This window comes from Meleagris gallopavo, chromosome 4 (assembly GCF_905368555.1).
Source record: "Meleagris gallopavo chromosome 4, MGAL_WU_HG_1.1, whole genome shotgun sequence".
NCBI lineage: Eukaryota > Metazoa > Chordata > Aves > Galliformes > Phasianidae > Meleagris > Meleagris gallopavo.
The window spans coordinates 56102796-56122810 of record NC_139407.1 but is presented as its reverse complement, the minus strand read 5'-3'; the positions used below and the strand labels follow the sequence as shown (position 1 = coordinate 56122810).

Here is a 20015-nt window from a genome sequence, read left to right as displayed (position 1 = left end):
ATTATTTTCATAAAATTAATTCATTTTAAAATTACATTGTTCAAAGTCATAGCAATAGAATATATGATATTCTCTCCCTTGTATGGCTGAACATTTTACCTCACAAACTAGAAAAGAAAAACAGGAAGGTACTCAAGGATACACTGGAATACCACCAGGATATGGAGAGTTATAAAAGAAAGACACTTGCTATTAAAATAGACTGTAATATTTTACAGCACACCGTAGCTCTAACACATCTTGTCAAAAGCCAAAAAAAGGAGAGCTCTGCTGTGGCGGATTGAAACTTTACCTCCTTTATTTGCATATCACAATCAGAAGATCATTCCATTTTATAATTTCATTAGTTTGCATGGGAAGTCTCTAGACCTTCACCCTCCTCTGGATCTGGGATCTATTACACACTGTGGAAGACAGAGTAACTGTATTGAGGCTGGTGCCATGAAGCATGAGACTAGATCTGCTCCACAGAGTGCAGTGATCTCTGCTTAATTGCAACACCATTTTCTTTAGATAGTGCTTGTGTTTGCCTTGGAGCTCTTGCTCCAGACCTGGCTGGGTCCAATCCTGCTTTATAAATGAGATGCTATGCAATCAGGCTAGGGAATGTGCCGCGGGCTTTTTTTGTGTGTGCTTCATACTTACTTTATGTAAAATTGTCTTATCTTGCGTAGAAATGGTGCATAGCCTTTTAATTAAACTAGCTCTAAGTTTTGCCTGAATGATTAATAAAATGAGAAAACTCTCTCTCTTGCTATGAAAGCACTATTCTTTTGTCTTCCTTCATTCTTTTATATTCCTAAACCTTTTCTTCAAGTCAGATCCCTAAGTTGATATTTGTTCCTTGGGGCTCACCTAAGAACTATAATCTGCGGCTAAATCAAGTTAATTTTCTTTTGTCACTAAACTCCAAAACAAAACAACAACAAAAACGCAATAAAAATAACCATTTGTTGTTGTTGTTCATGCAGCATGGCATTTTCATGGCTAAAATTGCCCAAGGGAACGGAGAAATTAATTTTGATAAATTGGATTTTATGGGTATAAAAGACCTCTGAATAAATGAAAAACTGAGATGACATTTGGATCAAAGGACAGATACCCACTGACTTCAATGGATGTTAAGACTGGTTCTTTGATTAACAAACTGCTTTATTATGAAGCAGTGGTGAGGTAGAAACACTGACAGGAAAAAGGTAACAATGCAGAGAATTAAAGAAGCCATTTGGGACGGAGAAATATTTAGTATAGCACCATTTTCTAGCTGTGCAGAACAAAGTGCTAGAAGTGAAGCAAAACAGATGGAAACCACTTCTGCTTACACTGCTCACAAGCCTCATGTATGCAGCAGTACAGACCTGATGGTTCAGTACTTCTGCTCAGTGCTGCCTGTAGATTACATCCTACGGGTCTAATGTAGTTGAGGTAATTGCAAAATCATGGGCTCCTGTTTATTAATTAGGTATCCCTGCTGATATATCCATTACTATGAACAGAAGGTATGCTTACAAATCAAAGGCAATGCACAGACTTGCACACTTATGACCACCAGATAAACACTAATATTCATGTATGTGTACATACAGTATTGAACAGTTAAACAGTTTACCAACATTTTCTAAATGGTGAGCACAAACAGAAAGTATTTTCAATCAGTGCAATTAATTGGTAAATTACAGTATGATTCCTATGGTAAAACTGCATACCTCTTATATCTATACACACACAACCCTTCAGTGGTGACAAACTTGCAGATGAGATCTAACTTCCAGACAGAAGACAGATGATACAAATCTCTACTCCCTGCCCTGCATGAGAAGCACTGAGAGAGCTACTGAGGATGATCATCACTCGGGTGGAAGGGCTGGATGAATTTCTCCATCAGGTCAGTCTCCTGACCCAACTAACTTTGCAACTCTGAACATCTGCAAAGTGCACAGGAAAGGACTGGAAGAAAAATTGAGCATTGTGTAAGTCAATCTGTAAAAATCACAGAAATGCTGGACTATTCTTCTCTTTTGTTGTGCTTGTATTTTACTTCTTAGAGTCAGTTGTTGCTTCTTTAGTGTTTCTGTTATGAATAAAAATATGGTGAGCTTAGAGAAGAAAAAGAGGGGTGATATGGACAGACTCTGAATGACAGACTCAGAATATAGGGAGGCATCATCTATACAGACAAGGATCAGGGTATCACACAGAAAAGATAAGAACTTTATAGGAGCATCCTAGAAATAGGACCAAATTCAAGAGCCCAAAGCAAACCTCCATGTAAATGTAGAAAAGTCAAATTTGACTTTGAGATATGTCAAAGGGAACAGGTAATGTGTCATACCATTTTACCTATGGAGAAATTGTCAGATGAAGGGGAAGGAACAAGCTTACTGGTAAGGTTAACTACCTGGAGAAAATTACTGAAAAGATCATGTAACATGGTTGCTTGTGATATCAGAATAAACAGACTTGTAAAATGAACCTTCTGAAGCTTAAAAACATGGAGGAGACATTGGATTCACTTTCCAAATAGAGAGCAGACCATAGTGTTGCCATAAGTTTTCTGAAATCAGTATTTCAGACTCTAAGACAACCGCTTCCAAGAACAAAGATTTGAACCCCAGGCTTTGCATTAAAGCCTATTTCTTGACCTCTGCAACCACTCATCCCTCCCTTCATAACAATTTGCACTGAACACCCATGGATGCTCAATATTCAACAACTAATTAAATTTTTTTGCTGTTTTCATTGCTTGGAACAAGAAGCTGGTTTTGGTGTTTTCAGGTCTTCACACAAATCATACCTCTGCAGCTCTCATTCCTAAACTTAATTAATAGTTATTATTATTTATGACTGCACTGCATATTAGTCCAGGCTTTAATTTGGTCTTCTAAAAACAGAGCCTGCAGCTGTGTTCTTGGACTTTTTTCCCTCATCTTTTTTCCTTTCTGAAATAACATTATTAGTTCAAATCTTGTGGCTTGTTTTTATATGGCTGATGATTTGTCTTTTTCTCTCCCTTTTACCCTTCTAATGTTTTATTTTTAAAATGCTCCAACCTAACTTCATTCTGATTTCTCACTCATGGATGCTTCGAGGACTCACATGGCTGGCTATCATCTTTCCATTCTCATTACTGCAGAGCTTGATTTAATTTCAAAGGTCATATGGTCTATATATCCAGTGGGCATGGTAGCTAGCTTGTGTTCATACACAATACATCTTTCTGAACTGAAACTCATGATCCTGTTAGTGCCCTTGGTGTGAAGATTGGCCATTACCATCTCCAGAATATGGGTAAAATTCGCTGTTTCTGCTTAAGTCCCAATATCATATCTAATCACTTATGCTCTGCTTCCATTCCCTGTTTTTAACATGCGTCCAAAATTTCTGCTATCCACAGACACTAAAACCTGTTTCTGAGCCACAAGAAGCTGAGTTAGTCACTACTGAAGTGGCTCATTGCTCTCTGGTCTAAAGTCTGGCTTAAAATTGTTATCTGATCTTTTTAAAAGCTATTAGATTTGCTACATCTTACTTTGCTTTTGATGAGTCACTACTCTCTCATTTATAACAAACTTCATTTGTTTCAATAAAATGCATAGGGATCAACAGATGAAAGGCACAACACTATTACTGTCACCAATATTAGTATTACTTTATCACTCATGCCCTAACTCTGCTACTTCAGATTCCATCTTCCCTTCACAATATTTCCAAGTTGGTGCCCCATTCTCCACTTTCCTGTATCTTTGCCATCGTTGCTGCCTCATCCCACTAATTCCATTCTGGTCACTTCTTTTCTAAAATAATCTGCTCTACCACTTTTCTCTGTTCTCCTCTGCGTAGATGCAACAATTTGTTTTATAAATATTCTGTGATGTCATGTCTTTATTAAAAAAAGAGAAAAGCTGACATTTGATTGTATAAGCCGTTGCAAAGAACACATTTCTTTTCATTTTTTATTCTGAAACTAACATAACGTTGTCTTAAAAATTTTAAATGCATGAAATAGAGGAAAAGAAACCACTGTGATCATTACTGAAATAAACACAAGAAATTACATTACCAGAGAGCCTTGGCAGAATCTGCTAATTATAGTTGGCACAGATAGAAAATGGATAGTCAGTTAGAGAAATTTGAATCCTTCTGTGAGACCCTTTGATTTTGACCATGTTTTCCCAGGGAGATCTGCCCCAAGCTCAGCTGTCTCATATTGAAAAAATTCTACCATTTGTAGGAATAAAGTCTACAAAATGTTGTGTCTCTGGTTCTAAGGATTCTTTAAAATTTTGACAGCTTTCATTAGGAAAATCCCCAGAATGATTAAATGATCCCAAACCTGTCCTTTGAGTGCTTGTGAATCCTTAACAGAACTTGTTACTCCTATCCATTAGGGTACAGCATCTCGCTACACACTCAGACATTCTGCTTCTCTGACACTTCACAATGTGCACAGAACAAAGTCAGTGCAGTTGCTATGCGCAGGGCTTCGTGCTTATCTGCTGAAGCCATCGAAATGTGGCAGAAGAATGAAGTGGGAAGCAGCAGAAGAAGAAAGGATGAGCTTAGATTTTAGAGTAACCAAATGCTGCTCTAACAAAATTCCCGACACCCAGCTCTACTGTGGCACTACGTCATGGGAAAAGCACTCTTATCAGTGTGTTCCCAGAAACACTCATCTGTTCCCCTTTCAACTACAGAGCTGGCATGAGACAGCAGACTGACCAATGCCAGCAGTTTTGTTACAGCAAGTGCCTTGCAAAGTCAGGCCCTTGCTCCTTCTGAATGGCTACCTCCAGTTACTGATCCCAAGTGACCTCAAAATATGTGCAAGCAGGGGTGACAGTGCTCTTCCATGTGTAGGTGCTACACAGCCATTAACATCTGCAGATGCTACAATGACACTGCAAAAAAGTCCCTAAGGAATCCTTTCAGTACTTAAAGGGGGCTTATTAAAAAAAAAAAAAAAAAAAAAAGATGGAGACTTTTTACACAGGTAGACAGGGGAAAAATTGGAATAGTTTTAATTTAAAAGAGAGGAGATTTAGATTAGATGGTAGAAGGAAATTCTCAGGAAGAGGTGAGGTACTGGCATAGGCCGCCCAGAGAAGCTGTGGGTGCCCCATCTCTGCAGGTGTTCAAGGCCAGGTTGGATGGACCTGGGCGGCCTGAACTGGTGGGTTGCAACCCTGCCCATGGCAGGGGGTTGAAACTAGATGAGCTTTAAGGTTCCTTCTAACCTAAACCATTCTATGATTCTATGAAATGACTAGCACTGGAGTGCCTGGTACAGAATGAGTGCTAGCATTCCTGTGCTCTGCCTGAGCCAGGGACTCTAAGGAAACCACCATGTGTGACGTTGTAGTCAAAAGACGGCAACATCACGTTACTCACACAGGGAAATGGATTAGTGCTGCATGGGTGACTATAAATATAGCATTTCTTTACCCAGAGCACCTGACTTTGCATCCTTAACAATGCTTGCACATAATCTTTCTCCTTTTTCACTGAAAATACACAAACTCCAGTAAGTATTGACCAGGTAGCTGCCACAAACACATTAGGAGGAGACTAGCACTCAAATGATCTGAATTCATTTCTTTTCCATGCATGAAACCATCTTTAGAAAAACATATTTCCCAGTGCATTAAAACTGTTGCATGTGTGTCTATTTTGGACATGCAAACAAAAATTTTGCATGCGCATTGGATATAGTTACAAATGGATTGATTGCAATGTGAGTGTTGCCTTCAGAAAATTGTGTCCCATTAAATAATTCATGTTATCCTCCTAGCAGAAGAAATCTGAGTGTCTAGTGAGAAGCTAAATTAGTGAAAAGGAGAATTTTGAAAATATTGTTCTATGTTGCAATAGTAATGCTTCATTACTGCTTGTACAGAAAACAAACTGGATAATTTGTAGCTCTGATGGCCCTGGTGAATGCACTGTATGGGATTAAGGGGAAGTGCTGCACCAGCTCTACCTTTGGAGAAGACTGAAGCAGGCTGGGTTCCACTAACTCAGACAAAGCAGTTTCTGGAGCAGACCCACGGCATGGGGAGGGTGCTAGATCTACACCCTAGGAACAGCTCTAAGAAATCACTCCAACTCACCCAATACAAGAAAGAAGAAATAAATTTTGGAAACCTGCTGGGCAAGATACAGCTGTATGTCAAGGCTCAGGCCAGGTAGTCCTGCCTAATTGGCATTAAGGGCCAGCATTTCTATCATGTGAGAAATTTTGAGAGAATAAATCATTTTATAGAAGGCAGCATGAATCCTCTGAGCTCCAAACTGAATAGCGCTGCTGGCGTATATCTGCTATTTAGAGTACATTCCAACACATTACACGCTGAAGAACAAAATAGCAGAGCAACAAGAAAACTACACAGACAAGAAATAAGAAGGTAATGTGTGTGGACTAATTCATCGTAGCTTGGTGGAAACTGGTCTTCTGCATGTTATCTCCATCTTTCAACTCTGTACAGGATCCCTGTTTGTTCCTGGAGTTGTACTGACTGAAACTAGGATATAGGTCTTGGACTTATTATCTGATGGTTTGTAATATCTTGTAATATGTGATGACTTGATGAAAAATTACCTTTTAAAAAGCTTGATATTAATTTAAAACCTACAAGGTTTTGCTCATTATTTCTGAGACAGCCTGTTCAGCTCCTATTCAGCAGTTACAGCAAAGTCGGCTGACCCCATTGATGAGGTAATCAATTATGCTGGAACAAAACAAACTAGTAACTGGAAGGGAAGGAAACCTATGGTTTTTTACAGTGCCAGAGAAAACAGAGAGAAAAAGCATTTGGCAAATGACACAGGACAAAATAATTCATTTCCAGGTTCTGGAATACTCCAGAAAAAATACTTAAAGTTTGCATTAAATATGATTAAAAAAAAATAATCAATGTTCTTCTATGTGGAACACCTTTATTCTGAATAAATGAAGAAAAAACAGGGCACGCATCCAAAGCTGTGGCTCCACAGGCATGTGGCACTCTGGAATGGAGGTTAACATGCCAGCAACTGCAATTATTCCAAATAGCAATGATTTAGCATTCTGTGATGTCGAGAGTGCAAAAAATACAGGCTATGCCTTTATATCACAACCATCTGAAATCCAAGTTTAAATTCTGCCTTTAAAGCGACTGCAGCGCGGCTTGCTGCTGTGTGCACGCTGGAGAATAAAAATGATTAATTCTGCCCATCAGTGAAGTTTTTGCTTATGAGTATTGCAAGCCTTTGCTGTGTGCAGCAGAAAAAAAAAAAAAAAAAAAGGAAATCATTTTTATGCTTAGTCTGAAATCCTTATTCAGAAACATATAACACTGCTAATTACTAAATACTGGGAAGACTGGATAAAATATCCTTTAATGCTGGCTTAAATAAAGGAGAAAACACCTTAAACCTCAGTGCATTTACCAGATACTTCTAGCTCACAATTTTACAATCCTGAGTTGAGAAAGGATTTTCATTTTAAAATTAACAGAAGAAAGTGATTGGAAAAGAAGTAAATCAAACAGAAATATTTCATCAAATATGAGCTCGTGCTGAACATCTGAAAAAAAAATAAAATAGCAGAATGATCAATTCCTCCCTGCAAGAAAGAGAGGTACAAAGATTGGCTTGTAAAAAAGAAAAAAAAAAAAACCCTTTTGGAATCACCACAGCAGGAGCCAGAGAAAGCTTTGCACCCAGAGACCTAATGTTGTCTGTTAAGCTAACTAAACTAGTAAGGAAGGAGAAAAAAAGTAAGAGTTCATCTTTTCATCCCCTTTCACTTCAGTGCTCATCTCCTCAGTGCTTAGCTTGATCCCAGTTTTATTTTCCTGAGGATTTTTTTCTTCCCTCCCCCACTTTCTTCCCTTCCATTTTTTTAATGCTGATGGGAGCAGTGTGGGTGTGCGGCGTGGTTGCATCCTAGTGGGGCTCCTGCCTTTCTTGTGCACATCATCATGAGCAGCAGTTGCAGAACATGCCACAAAGAACTGGGAAGGGATTGGGGACAGAGATATGCTGCAAATTTGGCCTGGCCCCCTGAGCCCTGCAGAAAGCAAGGCTGAACCAGCCCAAGTGCTCACAGGTGTGTCCAGCCACACTAAGGGAATCAAAGACCTCAAAAGTCAGGCAATGTCTTGTGGCGTAGGAAAACACTGAAAGAAAACATGGAAATAGTCTACTGAGGACAGCTGCCTGCTGCTGTTTGCCATAAAGCAAAATGTGGTGTGACTTAGGAGGGAGCCCTGGTAGCCATTTCTGGAGGACAGCTCCAGTACACCAAGCTGTGAGATCATAGAATCACAGAATGGCTTGGGTTGGAAAGAACCTTAAACATCATCTAATTCCAACATCTTGTGTCATAGGCAGGGTTCACACCCACCAGCTCAGGCTGCCCAGGGCCTCACCACCCTCTGAGTGGAAAATTTCTTCCTACCATCTAATCTAAATCTCCTCTCTTTTAATTTAAAACCGCTCCCCTCTGCCCTGTCTCTATCGGCACGTGCAAATAGCCAACTCTTCAAATCCATAGCTCTCCAAGTTAGAGATAAGAGATGTTGGAGAGAACGCAATATACACAACATAGAGGTACTGTCCTCGACTTTACAAGGGAAATTCTAATGCAGCGCCTTATTCCTCTGAGGTTTTATGAGAAATTCTTCTTTCAGTTACAGCCAATCTGCCCTGTGTAACTCAGACTATAATTTGAACAGTAACTTCTAAGCCAGCACCACATAAACTACCAGCTACCAACAAAGGCTTATTATCCTGGAAGAGCAAGGAAAACTACAGCCTGTCTATAAGCCATAGGCATACACAGTGAGAGAAATCTCACCATGTCTCCATCCTGACATGGTTCCTCCTTGGAGTCCAAAACACTCTGGGATAGGACTTCATCATAGGAAATATTTTACAAGGATTACAGCCCTGAAAAAAGCACAGCTAAAACACTACAATACAGGCTCTCAGCTCTATCTTCAGCTGAAAAAAACCTGCATTTTCCAGTGTGTTCTTGTCGTCGTCAAGAAGCATCTTGAATTATTACACAATTAGAAGGAATAAAACCAGATTTCTTGGGCAAGTTAGCTTGGTGTATTATTGAGTTATCTGCCCCATTTTATCTATTAATGGCATGTTTAGGAATAAGAAAAATCTTAATTTTAACCTTGAAAAATGAACTCTACGAACCCATATTTCAGTGTATGCATTGTAAGCCCACACCAGGGAATACTCTGAAAAATAAAAATAAACTTACAAACTTTGAATGCACTTCAAGGGTCAAAAGGCAATGGGAACAAATGCATTATTTAATCATAAAAAAACAACTCAATTCAGTGCAAGGCTGAGGGGGGAGCTCAGGCTCCCAGAAGCACGTGAAGCAAGAACTGGTTTGAGGAACTGCTGCAGCCAGCACTGGGTGTTTGCTCAGAGGTGGAGAGGTGGAGAAGACAGGCAGTTGTTAATGAGAACAAGCTGCCATTTTCTCAGGAACAGTGAAACAGTTTTGCTTGAAAAAAAATCAATCCTTTTATCAAAGATGAGAAATAATACCATCAAAAATATAGCATTGTGCACACATTCCCTCAATTCCATGACAGATTTCTTATCCTTTTTAATGCTGCATTATTAGCAACTACATCTTTATTGCAGTCTCCTGCATTCCTGCTAAGAGTTAGGTCCATCTCTTACCTGTCTGACACAGGCTCTGCTCTCATTACGTTGACTAAAAGCTAACAGTAACTTTTAAAAAATGCTCACAATAAATGTTGGCTATGGTATGCTTACCCTGAGGTAGTTGAGGGTGAAGTTTGTCAGACCCATTCGAGTGATGTTTTTGGACAGCTGCTCCAGCACCTGAGGGTCTTGTGCCTACACAACAGAGAGAAAAAGAATTTCCACTTTGCTTTTCATCTATTTGCTTTTCTTTATCCGCTTGGTGGAATGTGGGGAAGGTTCTTTGAAGAGAGATGTCATTCCTATTGATAATGAATTTATGCCATAAGCTACAGAGCTCTGTTTGCACAGGAAAATGCAAAACCTTAAAGAATTGAATCAGAATGAGGAACTGTTTTCCAATACTTCCTCCTGTCCATAACCATTCAAGTAATACACCTTGGAGGTCTGGTCATGCATAGGGCACAGACAAGCAGAGCACCCCTCCCACCCACTCCACAAAGAGCTTCCTGTAAGAGCCTTTCATTTGTTGGCTGGAAAACAAGAAAAGTAAGCAGATAAAGGCAGAAGTAAAGAAGGTATTGCTTTCTTTTTGTGTATGAGAAATTGAAGCAGAAAACTCATCAAAGCACTTTCTAACAGACCTAATCATGTGAGAGGCGCTAAGCACAGGCTGGAGAACCTTTCTGGTTTAGGTTATTTTACCTCAGATGAAACTGGAAAAGCACGAGCACAGTCCTTCTATGACTCAAGCCAGGAGCTTTACCTGTGAGACCAGCCTCTGCTTTAGAATGAGATCAATCTCATTACTACAATACCTGCTGGTTGTTAGCTAGTCTGGTTGTAGTGCCTTTGAATTGTAACATCCCTAAGTATAAAATTGTGCCCACAGCCATCATTATTTAATGGGCTATTGTTGACTAGTTTAGAAGTTGAACCCTCTTAAAAAAAAAACAACAAACAAGCAAACAAACAAAAAACTAGAAAAGAAAGGGATAGAAATGGAGGAAAATATTTCCAACAGTATTTCATTTCCAAATCTGGGCTGCTTAAGTTATTTAAAACACCTCTCTAAAATATGTATCTTTAACTTTGGATATCCAAGTAACTTGATGTCAAAATAAGGACGTACATTTGGGGTTGTGTTCTTACCCTCTACAACACTATAGCCCTGTAATTAATTTTGTATATGGAGCGCTACTAATCTGAATGCTTCTGCAATGCAGAACTGAAAGTAGCAATAATACTCTGTTCTTTGTTTTCCCTCAGTGATTTACTTTATTATAGTTCGACTTCATCCTGTAGAATATATGAAGTTTTAATGTTCCATTGTGTATGTTTTCATTCAATTACAAATAAAAAAAAGTCTTGAAATATTAGGAAGGGAAGACCTGGGTTACAATTCTGAAGTATTCTGAGTAAAGATGTGATATTTATTTATTTTCTGCCTTATACAAGGGTAAAATAAGTTAGCTTAATTTAAAGACCAAGAAAATTTGTATCTACAGTGATGGAAATTCGATGATGTTAGTTTCGTTGATATCAATACGAACAGATTTTCAGCCCAAACCATACAGACCACCAAACAGGATAAAAAACAAAACTGTGCTAAACCAAAATGGAAATATAGCAACACTGGCAACAATGAAGCACTGAGATAGGAAGGAGCAATGAAGGAACTTATAATGGATGTAGTTGCAGGCAAAAGAAAATATTTATAGTTAATTGCCTTGGGCGCGAAATTTGCTGGAATTCTTCATAAACCTAACCTCATCTCTTTGCATTAGGTCAAGTGAAAAAAGGATTACTTACATGCATGGCTAGAATGCTGCGTGGGACTAATTCTCTGTATTGTCTAATAGTAAAGTGCCATGTTTTTATTCTCATGAGATCATCAAAAGTAAACTCCAAGATAAGACGTCCTTCTGTGCATACCTAGAATACATAAAATGCATGACATAAATTCCCAGGAATTTTGCTTTCAGTAGTATTGTGTCATCGACCAAACAACATTCAAAAATATCAGAGCAGTATTCTATTGTTCACCTGAGCTGGACTAATAATTTTTCTTTCTCACAGGGGGAAAAAAAAAAATGTGTAAAAATGACTTCACTGGCCTTACTGCAGAGCAGATAGTACCTTATAATACTAAAGATTTCATAGCACTTCACTAAATCTTATTTATTGCATCAGTTCTCTCTCTGTCTTGCTTCAGGACTGCTAATTAATGACTCAGCCTTGCAATGGAGGTGACTGAGGTCCAAGTGTGCACACTTGATGCAAAGTTGCTGACCGCTGTTCCCAACTTTTCTTAGGTTGATCTTGCCTCACAGTGGATGGGCACATAAACTTTTCCTTCCTATCCACTTGGAGTACAGGGTGCCCTGAACGGCTGTGGTTGATGTTAATCCTTTTTTTTTTTTTTTTTTTTCTTTTTTCTCATTCTTGTCTTTTCCAAGTATTTTTATCTTTTTATCTCATTTTTACTTTTCTTTTATTTCTTATCTACTTTTATTAATGCTGCCCTTTCATGGAATGGTGGGACAGCAATGAAGGGCCAGAGGGTACAGTGGAGCTGCACCTATGGTCAGTGGCTCCTGCAGCACTGTGAGAGCTCTTATCTAAGGTAGAGAAAGATATGGGAGGCAGCAAGGGGATACTACCTGGAAATGACAAATAAAATAAATTACTGAAGATTTTTAAGCAACTGTATTTGGGAAAAAAAAAGAAAAAGCTATAATTGTGGTCCTCTTTAAAAGAAGTAGGTGCAAAATACATGCCTGCCTTGGGGCACCCGGGAAAACAGAAATGAGGCCTGATCAAAAGTTTAGCTACCTCTGTTGTTTTCTTTTAATTGAATGCTTAGACTTACAACTCCTATTGCAAGCAGAATTTCAAAGTACAGGGTGCAGAGATACTGTGGAGACATAGTGTAACAATTCTTTTTAAAAGAAAAAGGTTCCTGCAAATTTAAAACAACTAATAGTTGATTGAGCAACTAGCCATCCTAGACTTGGTTGAGGCCATTGGGCCTTTTTACAACCCTAGCTCACATCAGACTAGTTCCTGCTTTGGCAACGCGTGGCTTTTCTGGTTAGCAGTTCATTAATGTTATCATGACTTTTTCTCATGGTTGTTTCTACAAAAATACACAGGTAACTTTAACAGGCATATTATACAGATAAACTACTCTAGACCTATGAAGAAGAATGTTGCAACAGGTTCTCCTCTGCCCCTTTTAGCATACCTCAGTGAAGTCTTCAAATTCTTAACGTAACTTACGCTGTTGTTTGACCCTGATCTTGGTTTTCACATCACTTGTGCTATGATAAGAAATTACCCAGAGATATACACATGTGTGCAGATAAGGATTAAAACAAGAAGAAAAGCATTCTGTTGTATTAACATTACTGTGCTGAGACCAAAGTTCCTGATTACCGACCGGTTAAATGAAAATACTTCAGGTTTAAAATATTTTTTAATAATAATACCTGTGGCTTCTCAAATGTTTCTTCTGCGGCTCAAAAACCCACAGCTCTTAACAGACTTGTTTTATGCACTAGCATTAACAAATTCTAATAGAAAAACTGAAACACATACCTCATATCACAGTGGTAAAAATTTATACGTCTTATAAAGGAATTTAATTTCCTTATGTGGAGCAGAATTTTACACACTGCTTTTAATCAATAAAATTGGTGCAGTTCTTATTTTAAATGGGCCTTTTTTTTTTTTTTTCTTTTTAATGCTACCTTTTACATAGAATCCAAAAAATCGAAAGGGTCTCCAATTAAGAAAACATTTTCTGTTGTGCTGAATTCATGTTACCGTACTGTGAGCTCTGACATTTTGTTTCTGTGGTAACCAAAATCAGCTGATTAGTTGGCATGGCAACAGAAAAGATGTAATCCCAGCAGACACACTCTAATCAATGCCCCCAGCACAGATGGTCTCCGGAGGATCAACAAGAAAGAGGCTGGCAGGCATTCAGCATATCACGTGGTTGCTCTAGACTAGGCCAGGAAAAAACTAAAAAAGAACGTTTCTCAAACTAACCAATAGCTTTTTAACCCCTTCGCTGCACTTATTAATTGTAGGAAATTCAACTGCCTGTACCTATGAGAAATAAATTCATTCCTGTTCCATATCACTTGGATTCTTGCAGTAGTGATGCAGTGCACCTTTTAAAACTCTTCCCCCTTTTGTTAATGGCCATCTCTCAAACCTGGCTTTAAAAGAAATTGATGCTTTTACAAATCTGGAATGTGCTGGAGGGCCAAAATCACTGGGAGTGTTTTAGTTCCACGCTTGTAAATCAGTTTGATGGAGCACAAGAGAAGGCCTGTCCCACCAGTGGGTGCTCCTGATCTCAGAGTGGAAGCAAAGCTCAACCTTGGTGATGTTTTCAGGAGCTATAAAAACCACAAACTGCAGAAAACCAGTTTGGTTATACATGAAGTTGGAGTGTTGGAAAACACTCAAAAACAGAGTATTGAAAATACTCATAATTCTTTCCATTGCTTGGAGAAAAAAAACTGAAACATCTGCCCAGGCAAACGAACATGGTAGGGCTTTGGCCTCTTCTTTGCCACTCTAATTCATGCCACTGAATTGTATTTACTTATAACTTGACAAAATCTGTTCTTAAGCATGTGCCTTACTTTATGTGGACAACAGCCTTCTAAAGACAAGCAGATATTTGTATCTTCACTGGTAGGCATGCTCTAGCCACATTTGTTTGAAAAAAATTGGAAGTGCCGTGTTATATATTCATCCAATATTGCAGTATGCAGTGAGTAGCCCTAACTGGGAAAATGTCAAAATGAATAAAATGCAGCTGCGGATTCCTGATTCAATATGTGATGAGAACTGTTCCAGCCCATTATATTAGATGCTAGTGAATTTGTAGCTTACAAGTTGTTTGTGAAACTGAAATAGCTATTAACAAGAATAGCTTATTTGTATTTTTGCTCTAAAAAAACTCTTCACTGGGTCAAATTCAGACATGATGTGAGGAGCTACTCAGTCAACTGGAGCGCTGCTTATGAGAGTTCTGTTCTTCCAGCAATGCTGTGGGAGTTAAGAGTCTACCTTTGTGTTTCCATGACCTCACTATCTCTGCTACAAGTTACACATACACAGCTAAGACAGCATTTGGCTCTAACTGATTTCTGAGAGCAACATATTCTTTTCTCCTTTATTCCACTATATGCTGTCTTCTATTTCAACAGTATTACTTATCAAGCCATTTTAACATACAGCCATTACAAAAAAAAAAAACCATTCTTTAAAGGCAGCTCCACAAAGAAGCAGCCTCCCTACACCTTTCCATGTTTTCTACATGTGGCAACCATAACAACTCTTCCTGAGCACTGAGGTGGTAAAGAGATGGCATCTTGGAATATCTCCATGTTTGTGTCTGTGTAAACCACAGTGGGCTGGAGTGGGACAGCTGGAACAAATATCCTGTAAAATACACACCTCCCAGCTCACCAGCACTCTGCACATGGGTGGCCTCTTCTCCCTATCCTTTAAGTCCCACACCATGAGGAATAAAATTGTCACAGAAGACACACATGCTAAAACTACATGAGCCATAGAGCCCCTTAGCATGATGCTATCAACATCAGTGTCTTGAGAGACTCAAAAACCTCCCCAGTTTTGCAAGATATGGGCAATATGAATGGATTATTTCCTCCTGATGCACCTTTTCTTCTGTGCTTTTTTTCTGTGTGAAAGTTGATGTTCGTAGACATAAACAGGTACAAGATGCAGAAGAAACATTTTCTGTTAAATTATGAAGTGTGCCTTTCCATTTTCAAAATCGGTTTATTAGTTTTTAAGGTAGGATTTTTATTTTGACTTGGACTTTCCATCTTTTTGGTACTGTTTTTATAAATATACAACACTCACTTTAATTAAAGAACTGAAGTAGCTAATGCATGAAGATAATATAATTCACTATATTCCATAATTCACTATCAGTTGCAAATATTCAATATGTACTCACTGTACTAACTACCTGATGCAGAACGTGCTCAAATCAATTGAGTCCCTCCATTGACTTCCCTGCTCTTTAGACCAGCATCCTACTGTATTAAATCACCTTTTTTCCCAGAGATTTACAGTCCTTAGACTGAGTATCAAGTGTAAAGTGAGCCACCCAAAATGGTAGGTACCAGCAATGTAAAATCTCACTGTTGCTTTAAAATTGAGCCAAGAGAAAAGGAGATGGGCAGGTTGCTTGTACATCCGATAGTTCCAGAAACCTGGCATTAGGTGCTTCTCTTGCAATCTTTCTGGGAGAATTGCAGAAGATGCCCACAAAATTTTCCGGTCATGCAATGAATACAGAAAATAGTAATTAAAGGTATTCAAGGGTTTTCAGTATTAGAAATAATCTCAGTCTACCAGAAAAATGCAACAGCCAATATTTTTCACTCTCATACACACCAGAAAGAAAGAAGAAAACAAAACAAAAACAAACAACATGCTTTTTTGAGTGTCCCGTGTTACCTTGGTAAACATGGGTTTTCCATGCTGAGTGACCATGGTGCATTGATCACAGTCCACTGTGATGGATGAGTTGTGGTATGACTCTTTTGAGTGCTTGAGAATGTAATACAGGTCTGTTACACCTCCTTCAAAGACAGTGCTAAAATAACGAGGAATGAGGGTCCTTCCAATTGCTGTGAGGAAAATACAAAGTGGAATTCAGCAAACGCTCTAGGTTATAAAATCTTCAACCATTTGCTAACAGAGCATGAATAAATTTAAGTGCGATGAAATCAAACTTTCATTTAAGTAATATAATACATGTTTTCTGTCTGCTGTAGAAATGGAGTTGTGCCTGCTCCCAGTGAAATCAATGAAAACAGCTTGTTCTGATATTCAGAGAGAGTGAGCTCATCTTATTCAATCTCTTTACACTGATGGTGAGTTAGAGTCACTTTTGAAACCATCTGCAAGTTTTTTGTCCCAAAGTAATTATCATACAGAGAGCCACATGGTGTCAATTATGACTGAAAGTTGGATATTACTCATAAATGTATAAATACAAGTGCTGAGCACTTACAGAAATGCATTTTTACATTCAAAAAGGCGAAGTGCATTTATATAGAGTAGTTGTGGACACAAATATGTTTGCATGTGTGCACATGTGTATGTATATACAGCAGCACACACACTACTGACTTGATGATGGAATAGGACAGCTGTAGCTATCAATCTGGAGAGTTAGGAAAGACCTGAGAATGCAATACAGTGTATATTATACAACATATGATTGCCAACAGAGAGTCTACCTGAAATCTCTCTTTAGACTGAGTGTATTTGTGCCACAGGCTAGAAGGTCTGCGGTAGCTTATATCCATTCCTACTCCTCAGGAGTATGGACTCCAAGTACTGAGTTCTCCAAGTAAGTAATAGCAATAGTGAGCATGGCATGCATTTTGGATGCACAGACTAGCAGAAAACCAGTATCAAAGGCAATTATCTCGTATGCAACCGATGTTTTGCACCTCCTTTTTTTTACAGATAAATTTGGATGCAACCACAAGCTTGTATGAAAGAACACTTCAGTTTATAATAGACCAATACTTCCATATTGAGTGAGTCACTGCCTTGCATGCAGTCCACAGTAATTCTGAGTGGTGGATACATGAAAATTACCTCCATCTTCAGAGGGAAAAACTGAGAGATCTAAACTAAGTGTTCTGGAACAATGAGACAGAAAAGTCACCATCAACAGGCAAAATTAGAGTTGATTAGCTCCTAATTTTTATTTATCTACCAGGACTATGCGGTGACTCATGTCTCTCTTATACCTTTCAAAGTAATTTCTAAAAAACTTATTTTCATAGGAATTTTGCCAGCATACAAACAAGGGCACTTGACCCTAAAAATGTATTTGCAAGTGGGTGTTGTAAATTAAAAACTATGGTGTTTTCACAGAAGTGGTTTCTGTGAAAGCTGTTTCTGCTCTGTGTGTTACAATGTGGAATACTGCATGTGCAGTTATAATGCACATTATGTAAGGAAAATATACAAATATAGAAAATAAGGACTTAAAGCTTGTACTGCAATATTAGATATCAACATAATTCTAAGGATTAAAATATACTGTGTTTTCTTGATGTGGCTGACAGTTCAGTGAATACTTTGAACAACTATTCTACAACTCAAGCTCCTAAAAAACCCACCCACTCGCCTTGCATGTATTAATTTTCTACAGTCTTTTAATTCAATTTAGAGAAAATGAAGTCCAGTGCATCAGCATAAGACTTGAGCTTTAACTCAAATTTTTCCATCTTGGTATGGTATATAGCAAAACTTGAAACTTTCCCATCATGTTAATTTTTTGCTCCCCTAAGGCTAATTAGCGCAAATTAAATTTCCTGCTAATCATCCTAGGCAGCAAATGTGTGATATGAAAATCCAGCATTCCTACTGATTGTGATAAACCTCTATTCACGTGACTTAGGCACCACATAAAAATCCTGAAACTTCTTTAACTGCATTTATAGACCATTCCCGAAGTAGCATAGTCATATGGTGCTGGTTTTAGCCTTGTAACCGCAGCTACAACACATTAAAGAAGGCTAGAAATATATTAAATATCTCATTATTTTTCCTACTAAGCACTGTCTGTTCTTGCCACCGGGATCTGCAACTGTGAATAACAAAGTGGGGAGCCAAAAGGATGAGGAGGAACAGAGGTGCACACAAGGTGATGCCCCACAGAACCTCATTTTCATCTACAGATGCCCATGCAGACTCTGTCTGTCTGTAAAAGGGAAAACTGCTCATGTGAGTGTCTAGCATACACTAGCATAAACTCCAGGAGAAACACTCACAAAACCCTACTAACAAGCAGGCTGGTCCTCAGCTCACTGAGCTGCTTTTGCTACAGAAGACTGAAGCAGGTCCAAGGCTTGGGCTCTGTTCCTGAAGCATTTTATGGCTTAAAACGATAACTTATTTTCTAGTATAAACATGACTCTGTACAGTGGTAACAAAGCTTATTTGTGCAGAAGACATTTCCAAGAACAACAAAGGGCTGTGCAACAAGCCCTTGTAACCACAAACTTTCTGTGTTTTAAGTGCAAAAGGCTTGCCTTGATGTTTTCTCCTCCAGAACACAACTGTGTGTATGAATATCCAAGCACTCTCAGCTCTGCTCTTTATTACCCCTGCCCCTCCCCTCTCCCCCTAAGTCTCCCTGCTCCCCTACCCTCATGGTCTTTCTTTTTTCCATCTTACGGTCAGTTTATATGCACAAGTTATCTTCTATGTTCACAGTTCAGCTCTCAGTGCTGCCCTGTCCCTTCTCCCCCTCCTCACAGTTTGTTCTCCTTGCTCAGGCAGGCTCACTAATCCCCCCACAGCTCCCCAGATCCCTCATTCTCCTTACATAAGGGGACCATGCAGTCCTTACCTAAAGGGCCATTCTCCTTACCTAAAGGGGGCTATTTGCAGTCTCCCTGTTCTCCTTGTCTCTCTCCCAGATGCCAGCTTCACGCACACTTTCTCAGTGCCCTTCCCAGCCACCCAGGCTGCACAAAGCTCCTTGCCTCTATGGTGTAAATCCTTCTACTGCTTCTGAATTTTGTGTACTTTTCCCCAGGATCTTCTGTCTCCTACTTTTCTGCACTCTGTTTTGTCCGACTCCATCCCTCCTCCCTTTGCTCAGCATTCTATCCACCCAGGGACAAGGCAAGAGCATCTCTTTGTGCCCTCCATGCAGCTAAGCAGCTCCCTATTCACTGTTCATGTTTTTCGTACTGACTTCTAAACCTCCCATAATCAGCTTCCCTCTTTTTCTTTCACTTTCCAGTTAATACTTCTGCCCACTCTTACACTTCAGTGCCATCAGATTTCTTTCCTGGTTTAGTCCCTCTCTACTTTTGCCTCCTTTTCCCTCTTTCCTCTATGCTTCTAATGTCTCATTGGAGTGAGAGAGTTTTCTTCCTGGATTTTCCAATGACAATGCTATGGTCAAGCCGCTTCCTTCTCAGGGCCACCTGGACCACACTGTGTCTGCTGGGAGCTCTGGAGAAGGAAGGGCTTCCTGCTTTCACATGCAGCACTGGCTGACCATATATCAGGGTCTGGAAACGGGATTGGCAGTGGAAAAATCCAGGAGTCCACAGAGCCTTGAGTCCAGCTACTCTTTGCAGTACATGCGGAGACAGCCCACTGGGCTCCATGAGCAGGGAAATCTTGAAAATTTCTGCTGTCAAACTCTTGTGAGGCTTGAGATGAGTACTTCAGAATGGTGTCTTTTTCCACAAAGATCCATAAATTAAATAAATTTGCGAAACACAGTCAGGTTTACACAA

The 20015-nt window shown here is 39.1% G+C and overlaps 1 protein-coding gene across 15 annotated transcripts in view; it reads right to left on the bottom strand.

Moving 5' to 3' along the window:
- The window catches only part of LDB2 (LIM domain binding 2), a 209254-nt gene that overhangs the window by 34904 nt on the left and 154335 nt on the right, over positions 1–20015 (bottom strand). For all 15 annotated transcript variants that reach the window (XM_031553180.2, XM_031553182.2, XM_085223429.1 and 12 more), the window contains 3 exons: positions 16192–16364; positions 11488–11610; positions 9787–9870 (listed from right to left, as the gene is read on the bottom strand). In XM_031553180.2, the coding sequence (XP_031409040.1) occupies positions 9787–9870; positions 11488–11610; positions 16192–16364 (380 nt within the window). The remainder of the gene's footprint in view (positions 1–9786; positions 9871–11487; positions 11611–16191; positions 16365–20015) is intronic.